Source organism: Hibiscus syriacus, unplaced genomic scaffold (assembly GCF_006381635.1).
Source record: "Hibiscus syriacus cultivar Baekdansim isolate YM2019G1 unplaced genomic scaffold, ASM638163v2 tig00111498_pilon, whole genome shotgun sequence".
Lineage (NCBI taxonomy): Eukaryota > Viridiplantae > Streptophyta > Magnoliopsida > Malvales > Malvaceae > Hibiscus > Hibiscus syriacus.
Window position 1 is genome coordinate 225034 of NW_024063104.1, and position 13841 is coordinate 238874.

General features: G+C 35.3%; 2 protein-coding genes and 1 non-coding gene across 3 annotated transcripts; 1 reads left to right on the forward strand and 2 right to left on the reverse strand.

The window, feature by feature from the left end:
* Positions 1 to 1092: 1092 nt before the first annotated feature.
* Positions 1093 to 1800, forward strand: LOC120163851. Its single transcript, XM_039173672.1, has one exon. It carries the CDS (start codon positions 1164 to 1166, stop codon positions 1587 to 1589), a length of 426 nt encoding a protein of 141 aa, XP_039029603.1. The 5' UTR covers positions 1093 to 1163; the 3' UTR covers positions 1590 to 1800.
* A 1485-nt stretch (positions 1801 to 3285) lies between these two features.
* On the reverse strand, positions 3286 to 3369 carry TRNAL-CAA. Its single transcript has one exon. It is a non-coding gene; the product is annotated as a tRNA-Leu (tRNA).
* Positions 3370 to 4545: 1176 nt separating this feature from the next.
* Positions 4546 to 12348, reverse strand: LOC120163850 (increased DNA methylation 1-like). The gene is made up of 9 exons (XM_039173671.1): positions 12116 to 12348; positions 8264 to 11054; positions 7509 to 7632; positions 7036 to 7118; positions 6386 to 6627; positions 5990 to 6076; positions 5703 to 5802; positions 5373 to 5574; positions 4546 to 5297 (listed from the first exon to the last, which is right to left on the reverse strand). The coding sequence occupies exons 2-9, from the start codon at positions 11021 to 11023 to the stop codon at positions 4672 to 4674; spliced, it is 4224 nt and encodes a 1407-aa protein (XP_039029602.1). The 5' UTR covers positions 11024 to 11054; positions 12116 to 12348; the 3' UTR covers positions 4546 to 4671.
* Positions 12349 to 13841: the final 1493 nt, after the last annotated feature.

Consider the following 13841-nt stretch of genomic DNA (forward strand, 5'->3'; position numbering starts at 1 on the left):
AAAATTATAAAATGATTTTTAGATTATAAAAAATTAGAAAATGATCATATGACTATTTATTATGCTTCAAACTGTGTCTTTTTTCGTTAAGAAAAATGATGATAATTTGAGTTGCTTGTTAATTTGCCAACTGAAATATGTTATAATATGATTCTAGAATCACAAAGAATTATCATATCTCAATCAGTAGGATAATGTTTATCTCAAACTACTATCAATTTTTCAATAAAAAAATGACAAGTTTGGAACATAATAAATAGTCGAGTAACCATTTTACAAATTTTAATAATTAGGGGACTTAAAAAGTAATATCCTATAATTAAGAGATATACACTTCAAATTTTAGAACTTTAAATCTATTTTGACACAACAAAATTAAAGATGCGTTTATGAAAAAAAAAATTATATATGAAATTATTTTGCCAAAATAAGTCGATAGGGAAAGGAATTTAATATACTTTTGATATTAAAGCTTATCAAATATTATGTATTTAGAAATTAAATTCGTTACTTGTATAAAGGTAGTATTTTTATTTCTTTTTAACCATTTTATATCAAATATTTTAAATTTTATACAAGTATTAATTAAATGAATGGCAAATATTTAAGAATATAATATACATTCCATAATTCATATCAATTCTTTTTTATAATTTAACAAAATGTTTGATAAATATAGGTATAAAATATATAATGGTTTATACCAACAACCAGATGGTCTATTGGAGCAAATTGGGTTGAGATGATCGCCCTTGCCTCTATAATACCTGATCTGGATTAGTCGATCAATAGATCAGATATTGATGGTTATACTTGAATATATATATATATATATATATATAATGTTTTATCAAATGTATAATATTTGATAAATAACGTTATTTAATTATTTAAAAAAAGTGATACTACTTTTATAAAAATGACAAATTCAAGTATAGAATTGTTTTACCAAAAATATAGGTACCACATTTGTAAAAGGTTACAAATTCAGATACCATATAATATATTAAACCAAGCAATTAAAAATTGAAGGAAAAAAATAAATTTTAACGCGGGGGGGGGGGGTTTAGGAGGTTTTAAATAGGGAAAGCCAACACCAAAATAAACCTTGACCCGCCCTCTGACTCACCGATTCCAACTCACTCAAATCCCCCCAAAGCACAATGTCCTCTCAAGATCCAGATCCGAAACAATCCCCTGACCCGAAAACCCCTAACGACCCAGAACCCAAGCAACCACAAAACGAAGAATCGGAAGTAGGAGCTGAAGGAGGAGAAGAAGATGAAGAAGGGGAGTGCGGGTTTTGCTTGTTCATGAAAGCAGGAGGATGCAAAGAGAGCTTTGTCGGGTGGGAGAATTGCATCCGAGAAGCTGAAGAGAACAAGGAAGACATTGTGGAAAAATGTTTTGAAGCAACTGCAGCCTTGAAGAAGTGTATGGATGCTCACGCCGATTACTACGAGCCGATTTTACGAGCCGAGAGGAAGGCTGAGGAACAGGCTATTATTGAATTGGAGAAAGAGAAGGAGGAGATGGATTTGGGGTCTCAGGAAGGTTCCAAGGATTTGCAGAAGAAATCAGATGGTTAGTGTATTTTGGGCATAATTGAGGGTTTAACTTGGTGATTTTTTAACACTAAATGTTATTGCTTTATGGGTGATGGAATAGTATCATCAGAAACTAGAATAAATTTTCATACTTATTGGAACTAATTGATTGTTGGATTACACAATTTGGATAGTTATTATCTATTCAAAGATTTGAAATTGAAACCTTTAAATTCGAGATCCAAGTTCGAAATTTAAGTATTTGATAAAAAATCTTTTCCTTTCATAGTTGTGAATGTATGGCTAAGTATTTACTATGTTAGCTCTTTTTATGCTGTTATATATGCATTTGGATTGATTTTGTATGCTGAAATCTAATATTGGTAGATGTCAATCAATTCTAGTAATGACTTGAATCCATGATTATTGATTTTAGAAGGATCCTTGGTGTTGCTGATTCGTGATTAGTCGTTGGTTGTATCGAGTTTATGTGCTGAGTTTCATAATGATCCTTCTCCAACAACCTGACAATATCAATTCTTGTACAGTTGCATCCTTTTCTTTGTTTACTTTGTTCTTCCATGCCTTGTGAAAATTAGCCAGAATTGCTGAACCGAGGGCCTTGTTAACGTCGTGGCACAACGAAACATGAGAGTTTTGCCCACCACACCGATGAAATAGGAAATGTAGTTTTATTGTTTCAAAGATTAAGGCTCGGTTTGTTTGGTGCTTTTGCTGTTTCATTTCATATTTCTTGCTTTACTTGACAATCAAAGAGCAAAAGTTTCGTAATTGTACACGAACATTGCTTGCCAATCATATGATTTGTTGTAGAAGAACAAGGAAACCTAGAGCCCGTTGGCTAAGACTATGCTTATGAATGCTATTGTTAGCACCTGATTTCTTGTTACAGGGCATAAATATTTGCCTATAGTGAAGATTATGTTCTTCTGTGATTTGAATAGAATAGAGAGAAGCATCTTGAGCTTCATGCAATCCCTTTTAAAAGTAGGCATCTATTAGGTCTAGGATTCGAATTCCAACATCTACAACTGCTTCTTCTATTCTCAGGCTGAGGTTTCTTATGTGAAAAGGAAACAGCTAGAGAACTTCTCTTTGATGGATCGTTGCAAAACGACATCTCGTCTTTGTTTGAGCTGTACGAGATGAAATTCTCATATACGGTTCTCAAGGGGGTGTCCTCTTGATTTACCTATCTCAATAAATTCTATGATTGGTTCGTAGAATACCTCAAGATTCAGGTGATTGCAGATGATATAACTAGTAAATATGTTCCTCCTCATGTTAACATATTTCATTGTCTAGAAGGAATTACGATTACTTGTCTTTTTGGTACAAGTTGCTACAGAATTTGCTACGACTTTTTATTGTCGTCCAATTGTTACTAAGGCTTTTGTTTGACTGAAACTAACTTTGGTTGGTTAAACCGATCAGATCATCAATGATCGGCTTTCGTTTTTTTTTTTGGGAAGGTAATTCTATTTGCTTCCTCCATTAGATCCTATCATGTGAGCTTTTACATGCACTCTCATAGAATCTAATGTTTAGATGAAATGAATGCTCGATACGAGTATGTGTTTAATATCGCAACTTATCTTTTTAAAGAGTTATCTTCCCATATATTTGGAAATATGTATCCTTGTAGTTATAGTCTATATATACATCGAATATTATTTAAAATAGATAGAAAGAAAAATTTTACTTAAAAAGTAAAAATTGTCAGAAGTGGGATTTGAACCCACGCCCTCGTTAGTGGACCAGAACTTGAGTCTGGCGCCTTAGACCACTCGGCCATCCTGACTGAATGCTTAATAATTTACTGATTTTTTTAATATCAAATCGATCTGTTATACTCGAGCAAATCAATGACTTAAAAATGGAGCATACAAAGAATATTCAACATGCCCTTGGTATCCTTGCGAGTGACAGCAATGGACTGGTATTTACCTGTCATGCGTTATGTATTCCGGGACTTCGTGGTGTTGGTGGTAACTGAGGCTCAAGCTGTCACCTATGGTCTTCGTATGGCGGTGGAGTTCGATTGTCCTAATATTATCACCGAAAGTGATTCTGCCACGGTTGTTGAACAACTAGATAACCCTCAAATTCTCAGGCAAGGCTGTTTTTCTTTTATTAATCTGAGATAATTATAAGACAATATTTATTCAAAGATAATTCTCAACCATTTAACATTGAAAGCTCATACCATGTCATTCTGGATGCTCGAACTTTGGACTTTAAGGAATAACAACAATTTCATTACTATTGAGCTCATTCTGATAATGCTCAGGCCAAGGCTTGTTTGTGTAAAATAGAATATTTTATGTCTGAAAAAGAAAAAAATTGTCAGAAGTGGGATTTTAATCCAAGCCCTCGTTAGAGGACCAGAACTCGAGTCTCGCGCCTTAGACCACTCTGCCATCCTGACTTGATGCTTTTCTTTGTGAAGTTTTTATATGCAACTGTTTTATAAGCAATCAATTTTGTGTAAATGGAGATACAAAGCCGGTTCAACATTCACCCACCCTATCAAACCAACCTGAAACTACATAGGTATGCACGCCTAAGACAAGACCAAGCTATAAGGGCAACGACCGTTGGAGTACTAACCATATAACCCGACGCATTGATTCCTCGTTTCGAAGACCTTGCTTTCTCAAGTGAACTGGACAACAAGACCAAACAGGCAACATGTGCTAATGCATCAAAGGGCTAACAAAAGGACACATAACGCATTTTCCGCTGCGTTTAGTCCGGACCCAATGCTCCTCCTACCAACAAGTGATCAAGTTGGACTCTAAGGTTACCTCCAAGTCCAACTTTTTAATGGAAAGTCCTCGTGGCTTAAGGGGGCACAAAGTCTAAAGCGACAAGCGAACAAAACACAATCAAGTAAACGAACTTTCAGCCCGTTTAGTTGACCGCGTTTTGTGACTCTTACATTCTATGTATTGTATTGCATGCTAAACACGAATGAAATATGCTAAACGTGCTGCATTAACCATGTTTATCAAGCATGATGGATTTCCGAAACTTTCATATCATGTTTTCCAATCACAGAAAAAATAGCACTCGAGGGTTTTCCAAAATTTACAATTGCATTCTACTTATACATCCGATTCAGTCTTTCTGTAGCTGCTCCACTGCAAAAACCTGTCTCACTTAAAATACAAGAGTTCTTAACACCAGCTAATTCCAATTCTTGTTCTTTGCAGGACACCTCCGAAAATTGTTCATGCAATCCGATTTCTGGCATCTCAACTATTGCATTATTCTCTTTTACCGCTTCTTCATCCATTTCAGCACTGTGGCTATCGCGACAAAGATCGGTTTGCCGTATAGACTCCACTTTTGTTACAGTGTCAGCTTCATTGTCGCCACGGCAACTGTCAGAGATTTGTATACATTCGTCTACTGGCTTTCCCTTGGTACAGATGCCTAGTCTACTACTTTCTATAACTTGTAAGGCTGGGTTAACACACAGCTTCTCTATGTTAGAATAAGTAATTTCCCTTGTACCATCGATTTCCAATTCTTGTAGATTCATATCTCCAACGAACTCGGTTACTATTTTCGCACAAGCTTCATTTGAATAAATGTTATCATCCAAAAGCTGCAAAGAATTGGCTAATTGATCTCCTACAGAATGGATGTCAATGCATGTTGATTCTTCGTGTCTCAAATGTTCGGTTGAATTATCTTGTTGCAAAGACGACGTATTGCCGGCTTCTGTATAATCACAGGGATCAGATTTTGTTTCTTCAAACTCAAGAATGATGAACTTTATGAGGTTGGTGAAGTTACCTGATTGTTCATCGGCTTTGTTGGATTGATATAAGGGCTTCGAAAGCAATATTGATCCGGGAAACACCATCAAGTTGATTTTATTAAGTGTTTTTCTTTCCTCTTCCTCCACCGGCTTGAAACCAAAACCCTTGGTCCATGTTTCCACTACATTCGGAATGGCAGTTATCACAAGCTTTTCCACCTTGAATGAGATGAGCAGCTAGAGCACACATTAATTCGCAATGTGATTAAAACAAAGAAAATTAAGTCGAAAACACGAGAGGTGCAGATTGAACCGGTGCTATAAAGAGCCATCAAAGCACATGGATAACGGACAAGAGAACATACCTCTTCGATGATATTCATCAGGCTTCGACACATTCCTTGACGACGGTACTTGCTGCAAGTTGCAATAAGAGGCATCTCTGCAACTGCTACCCCATGTATCCTAGTACAAACGATGGAGAAAATCCGAAAGTAAACCGAAATGTGGATGAAGTAGGTTCGAACTTCAAAACAGATTAAAACATTATGCCGGAAAACCTAAAAGATGTTTGCTTAATAAACTAGAAGGGGTAGGATAATGAAGTATAAAATGATCTAAATATCAAATACCTAATTACCTACTATATTACCTGATTGATGCCACGGATATAATCACATCATCCTTCTCCAATACAAGAGAGTAAAATCCAGAAAAATTCAAGCGTGCGAATTCTGACCTGGTCATTTGAAAAACAAAAACATGTGAATCATAAGCGATATAAAAATCAGAAAATAGAAAAATTATGAACCATGTAAGAGACAAGTCGAGAACTACATGACACAGAAAAAGAAATAAACCAAAATAGCCAGTTTTTCTACGAACTATATGATCATGATAACCCTGCATGAAATGAACAAAAGATAATCTAATCATCAAACCTAAGAAATGCAAGGAGTATCGGAACAAAATGTCTTGAAACATAAAAGATAGGCCCAGAAAATCGAAAATGATGATAAAAAGGAAATAAATCGACCAGGTGTCTCACCCCCAGTTGTACATGAGATGGGGAATCATGTCGACACCTGTTCTTGGATCAACCATAGACAGAAAGCATTCTTCCATGATAGACAGTGCAACAGCCAGTTTTGAGTTGCATTCAGCCTTCAGGGCCAGCCTTTGAGCGGACTGAATTTTCTGATCTTCATGAATACATCTAAGAAGTGTCCAAGAAAAGCCATCAGGGAGGTGATTAATCATCCCGAGACGAGAACTAAGACCGGATTGAAGCTGCATATACCAGTGAAACTTGGCATCAGAACTTATGATGCGCATAACATGGAAAACACCAGGCCACAGTAACAGATCTCCAAGCCTAAACAGCTAAGCTTCAATGAGCTTGTAAAGGCAAGCAGCAAAAATTTCCCTAGGTCTACATGAGACTAACAATCAAACTCAAATAAATTTAAGCAGAACAAATTAAAGGGTAGTAATTGAAACAGACAACCAACACAATAAAACCTATGAATATACATGCAAAGACTTAAACCCACATCTACCTCATTTCACATTCAAAATAAAAGTTGCAAGGGCAAAGACTTGAACTTATAAACAGAATATTGGAACTATTTAACATGCTAAATCCAACAGATTCTTTGCATCATAATCAGAGTCGAGAAGATTGAATCTCAAAAATACCTCCTTGCAGCTTCCTCCACAAAGCCAGGTATCAGAAACCTTTTCTTCAAACTGATTTTTATCGTTCAAGCATGCCTTATGATCTGTTTAGAAAAACAGTGTTATAAGCTCAGAAATTAGGAAAACAAATCACCCAGTATCATAAAACCACTCAAATTAAAATGGTATATGGGCACTTTCAGCAAAAGCCTGAAGTTAAGAAAACCAAGAACATTCAAAGAGCACAACTGGTAGTTTACCGTATCTTATTCTCTATTCTTACTAGATATACCAATTTGGTCAAAAGATTATTCATTTTCTAGTTTCATCACCGAGAAAACTAAATCAAAAAACAAATGGAAGAAAAATGTTCTTTAAAAACCGTCACTAGTAGCCTATCACAAGTGCAAATCATATGTTAATAAACTCTATGCTGACTTAATAAATAATCTAAAGTTTTCAGAGGAAATGTCATGCTGAGGGGAAAGAACTACATTTGTGTTCGCACTGTGAACATTTGAATGAATCAAGTGAACTTGAAGCATCTTTATCATCAACAAAATTGCCACATATCCAACAAGTGCAATTTGAACAATACCAACTGCCTTCTGGTAGTTCCTGGAAGCAACAAATTGAAGAGCACGAAACAGTTAGCAACAAATACAAGGCGCCTGCTATGGACTGCTTAAGCTCTATTAAACAATCATCAATGAGATCTACCACATAGAATGGGCACCGGCACCAGCTATGTGATTCTAACTTGTTTATCTTTTTACTCTTAAAGATAATTATGTTGGTGTCTCAGAGAGTACATTTAATTGTTACTCTTAATGCTCTCAAAGGTCATCATTCATTCGAAAATATATGACCATGAAAATGCAAAAGATGGCATAGCTTAAACTCTCACAGGTTTATTGGTTGTTGAGGAAAATTAAATCAATTTCAAAATAATGATTCTTATACTATTTGTCTTATTACACGCTCAGAAGCTAAAACTAATATATGGAACATTTGCAGCCAAAACTGAAATTTTATCAAGTACAGCCCTTTGTAACTGGAAAAGATACTTGCAAGACTAAAAAAAGATAAGTGACTAAGTGAGACTAGGCCAAATATATTTTGACACAAGTAAAATTAGTGAAGCTGCAAGAAAAGGAAAGAAAATAAGGAGAGTAATCACGAATAGAGGTCAGTTATGGGACGAAAGTGTAGGTTGATGCAAAAGAGCATAAGTCAGCAAAGAACAAACCTCCATAGAAAGGCAAGCCGGATGAAAAGTAGAAGGGCAGTTGTCGCAACAAATCAGTTCACCAACATCCCCGCATATGCCACAGGAATCATCGTTTTGATCATTTTCGTCAACTTCCATCTTTTGGATCCCATTTTTTCTTGTCTTGTACTCCGCAGACCATGCCTGCAGCTGACATAAAGTGAAAGGCTGACCAGATTCCATGAAAAGATTCATGCATGGACGGTTAAGCTTGAATCCAGCATGATTTTTAAACTCACAAACTGATAGCACCCTATTGCAACAACTGCATGCTATTCCATCCCAGGAAACAAGACCATCTTTAACGATAGCATCATCCTTGGGGTTCCGATATTGAATGACATCATTCAGAGAAATAATCCTCGCTAAGATCAACCATGAGAGCACTGTCCTGGATCCAATATTATACAACTTAACTTCAGTAATATGATTCCCTCCTTTACCCATGCCTCGAGGAAGCAGCTTGCAGCGACTTTTCTTGCTCTTGAACTTGGTCCGAGCCCTTTTTTGGGGGCCCTTCAATTTAGATCTGGTAGCACTCAAACTCAAGTCTTTGTTTCTTATTATAGCAGAAACCAACAGATCATCATCTTTAATTTGGCATTTAGTTGATTTCTTTTGTCGGTTTTTAGAACCATAACAATTTCCAAAACTTCTCTTAAACTTCGAGCCTTTTTTCTCCACTTGATGCAGGGAAGAGCCAAGAGACGAGGACCTGTGTAGATTTCCTTTGGTAACAAAGGATTCTTGGACCCTTTTTGAATTTAACCCAGCCTGGCATGTGTCTGCATCATGATGGTCATTCGTATCAGGAGTATACGAATGTAAAATACCACCTTGGTTTAACGCAGCTAATCTAAGTTCAGATATCTTTCTGGATCTCCTGCATGCTTTCTTTTTCAAAATAACACCTTGCAAAGAACTTTTATCCTTTGTTTCAAACTTCAGAGCTTCGGTGAACTTCTCAAATCGGTATTCATCATGCCCAGACGTTTTATTGTTTTCCTCCAAAGACTCGAATGATACATCTCCTGGAGCTTCATTAGGAATTCTAACGTTACATTCAGAAATTTGTTTTTCAGAACTTGGAGAGCTTGTGTTGCTATATCGGTAAGCAGTAGCATATTCCGAACCCTGAAGTACGTCGGAAACATCTCCAGAAGCAACACGATCAATATGCTTAAAACTGCCTAGCTGACCATAGGTTCCATCTGACCCAAAAGCATATGATGAAGTCATAAGCCGATCGTTGAACTTGCAATCAAAGGTTTCTGATTTGGTGGCAGTATCTTCCAAACACACACCTTCTCGGTCAGCCGTATATACAGATACACCTTCAAGACCTTTCATTGCCCCACTACTTGTTTTACCATAGAAGTTTGAAAAACTTCCATTTCCAGATAGCCCATTATAGGCACTGTAACTCCTCTCAGAAGCTGTCAATGAGCTTTCAGCAGCCGGAGAATAATCACAAAGCTGAGTTGGCACATCTCCCTGAGAACTGAACTTTTGCATGGTAATCTTTTTCCTCCATGCTAAAACGGCATCATTTTTCTTGTTCTTTTGAATAGCTAAACTGCTCACTGCTTTAACCTCATCTCCCTTCCTTAATGAACCAATCTTCCTATTAACGAATACAACATTTACAAAGGGGTCTAATATAGTCCAATAATGAGCCAATGCATGAGGAAGGTTCGGTTGGTTAAAATCTTTCTCAATATTCGCCAACATATCTAATAGATCGGACCAGAAATGGCTCATATCAGTCCATTTCTTACCATTGTTATCCAGCGTGAAGTTGTACCAATCAGCCAACAGAACCTGCCCAAAAAACCTCCAAACATTAGGGAATTCACGGAACAGCCTCCCCTCGGGCGATCTATAAACTGTTTCCACGTAAGTCCTACAGGGTCTTTTACGTCTCTCAATAGACCAGCCTGCTCTTCTTAGAAAGTGAAAAACATGGATCCGAAGCAGAGGACGAGGATCCTTCTTAGTGTCTATTGCCCCAGAAATATTACAATCCCCAACTCCAGATGATTGAAATCCGTTAAGTCTTTCCTCCACACATAAAGGAGACTCGAACTTCTCCATGCCAGCGGCAGGACTAGAAACCACAAGCCTTGATGCAAAACTCTCCTGCGAAACAGGCGAAGCCATAGCTTTACCTCTTCCCTTTCCCACATGCCGCTTCAACAGACGACAGCTAGATGTAGCCCCCTTAGAAGATGATTCAAATAAATGGCGTGTAACAGTTTGGTAAATAGAATCCATAGGTGTCGAGGGCGAACCACTAACAACTTCGTTCTGCTGCAATAGTGCATTCAAAACCATTCCACTTTCTGCTTTACCCGTAGAAACTTCATCCATGGAGAACTTTGTTCGCTTGACATTCCCACTCAGGACATCTCTATCTGCCAAAGCAAATCTTTCGGGAAAGCTACCTAATGTAGAAATTCCATCATAACTCTCAATTAGTGCATTTACATCCTCCTGGTATAAACTTTTTGAGCGAGAAGACCAGCTTGTTACAGCTGAGTTTGCACTATTAGAACATAGTGATTTATCTAATTTCTGGCTATGCTCACATTCGAAATTAATTACACCATTCATAAGACGCTTTTTACTTGTGCTGCCACCATCATTTCCAAATAAAACCTTCGTAAAAATGCTGTGATCATCATGTGACCCCTCAAAACCATCATTATGTAGATATTCTGTATCTGCACTGAATGACATCTCCGCTAAATGCAATCCAACGTTGAACAATCTACAAGTGAGCAATAATAAAAGGCGTGAGACATATCCCTCCATAATAAATGCTTCGGATCCAAGCCATCTATCAATTGGTAACAAAAGAGTAAAATAAAGATCTACAAAGAAGACAACTAACACATAACTAATTATTATTTAACTCTTTCCTATATCATACATGTGCGGTTAATAAGTTCGTGTCAAACACAAAGGTTTCCAAAAATGTGAACTTCATGCTATCTTAATATAAACATACACCAACCATATACTCTCCCATGATGCTTCAAGCATTCTTCACCCCTTTCTTTCCTTCCTTCTCACAAAGTCGAATGAAAAATAGAGTGATAGCGACGAAACTTCTTTCAACTGAAATGATGCTGCCCCGAATTCCCAATAATTCAATTGACAAAAAAGATCAACTTTAAAACTTTTAACCTAGATGTCTTTTTCCTCAATTTTTTGTGCACTTTTTTAAGCTAGGTATAACAGATAAACTGAATCTTTGTTGCCATTACCATGGGTGGAATTGGGAAATCAGATATTCACCAACATTTCGAAAGAAACTCCTAACCTTTTACGTCATTACTCAATCGGAAAAGAGCTCATCATAAGTATAATTAGATCAGATACAACAAAAGAAAATCGAAAAATCCATACTTAAAGCAAAACAAAAATCCAAATTCAGAGCACATATCAATAAAGAACTGCATCTTCACCCCCCCCCCCCAAGATGATAATAACAATAAAAATTGTAAATTCAATAATGCACCAGTTAAAGAAACAGTAGTAGTAAATTTGGAACAAAAAAATTAAAGTTTGAAAGGAGCTATAATTCCACTATTTTCATCACCAGTTCATCTATCATGTTTCAATAGCCTGAACAAAAATCCTAAACTGTCCTTAAAATGAAAAAAAGAAAGAAAGATTAGTTCAGCTGAAAAATCACTTGAAATGGTAAAGGAAACCAAAATCCAAAAATCCCAGGACCTAAAAGTAAAAACCAAACCAGATGCAGCTCAAACCCAGAAACCAAACACCCAAAACTTTATCCAAAAACTTTGAGCAAAAAGAGCTGACCTTTACAATGCATGTTCTGATCAACATGCAAAAGCAGATCAAGAAACAAACTTTGGTTTAGGGTTCAAGAGCTCAAGAGCTGAAATGGGTTCATCTTTGAAGAAGAGATGATAGAATCTTAAGATAAAGCTTCAAAAATAGCATAAAAATGGGATTTTTCTTCTTTCTTTTTGCTTTGTTTTCATCGGCAAAACATACAAAGGACTAAAGCCGCAACTTTGAAATGAAAGGCTTGCAAAAAGAAAGCTAAATAGTGCTCCACAGTGTGTAACAGATCCATGGGAGTGTATATTAGCGGTATATTTTTGTAAAGTGCGTAAATAAGCTCATTGTGTAAAGGTCTATACTGTATGGTAAAAAAAATATTATTATTTTTTAAAATTCGGATTCAAATATTATAAATGTCATATGAATATTTATGATTGAAAAGTTATTTAGTATTTATCTTAAATTAATAAAAAGACAACGTAAACAAATACTCAATAAAATAATTACAATAATATCAATATTTAAGGATAAATTACACGTTTGATAAATAAATTTTATTTCTCTCCTATTTCACTTATCATATTTTTAATTTTTTAATATAGTCACTAAATTTTATAGATTGAATTTTTTTATCACTCCGTCATCATGACATGGCCGTATTTTAATCAAAACGATGTTGTATTATTCTAAATTTAATTTTTCAAGGAATTCAAAACTACTTCATTATGATGTAAGTTGTCATGTCATAACATTGTTAATTATTTTAACGGCGGAGTAATCAAAAAATTCAATCTATGAAGTTCAGTGAATAAATTGAAAAAAATGAAAGTATAATGAGTGAAATATGAGAGAGTAAAGTTCAATTATCAAATATGTAATTTATCTAATATTTAATCATAAAAGCACTTTGTATCAATAGTGTAATTTACCCAATATTTAATTAAAAAACATGTTTTGACAAGTTATTGTCCAACAGCTGTTGCATCAAGTTTCCAGCAGGGTGGAAAAGTTTAGGAAATACGGCTATAGATTTGATTATTTTACAATTTGGTTACACATTATTAAATGGTATAATGTCAAAATTAGCCCTCAATGTTTATCAAAATGATATTTTGTTTTGTATTCTATTTTTTTGAAATATTTTAGCCCAACTCAGTGCTTCATTTGATAGAATAATCATTATTTCTTATTCTTTTTCTAGAACATTCTAACTCAGTGCTTCATTTGAGATTAATCGATTTTTTGTCTTCTAAGTATGGTGTACATATAATTTTTGTGATCGGTTATTTTTATAGCAGTTCTTGATTCGTTGGGTTATAAAATTGAATTATCCAAAAAAACTAATATCGTTATACCAATATTTTTTATTTAATTTTTAATCATCCAAAAGATTATTCATTTATTTAATCATCATATATGTCAAATAATATTCAAAACTAATACTAAGATTTATTTTATGAATTTGTCAAATATAGTTATTGATCCACTTATTTTAAGTTACTTATCATGCTATCCATCGACCACGACATATCTCATTATATGCATTATTCAAATATTTAAGGAAAAAACACATCATAGGTTCCTGTACTTTTTAAAAAATCCAATGTAACCCTTATATTATTTTTCTCTCAATGTAACCCTCCAACTCAAAATTATACTCAACATGGTCATTTGACCAATGTTTTTCATCATTGACCGTTACAGTACTGACGTGACAATTCACTGTACTGATGTAGCA

What these genes read in the sequence shown, in the direction of transcription:
- LOC120163851 (XM_039173672.1), top strand. Translation starts at nt 1,164, where the DNA reads ATGTCCTCTCAAGATCCAGATCCGAAACAATCCCCTGACCCGAAAACC.
- LOC120163850 (XM_039173671.1), bottom strand. Translation starts at nt 11,023, where the DNA reads ATGTCATTCAGTGCAGATACAGAATATCTACATAATGATGGTTTTGAG. An exon ending in CGGCTTGCCTTTCTATGGAG is followed by an intron (nt 7,633 to 8,263) that starts GTTTGTTCTTTG and finishes TGTTGCTTCCAG; the next exon opens with GAACTACCAGAAGGCAGTTG. An exon ending in CAAAGCCGATGAACAATCAG is followed by an intron (nt 5,298 to 5,372) that starts GTAACTTCACCA and finishes GTGATTATACAG; the next exon opens with AAGCCGGCAATACGTCGTCT.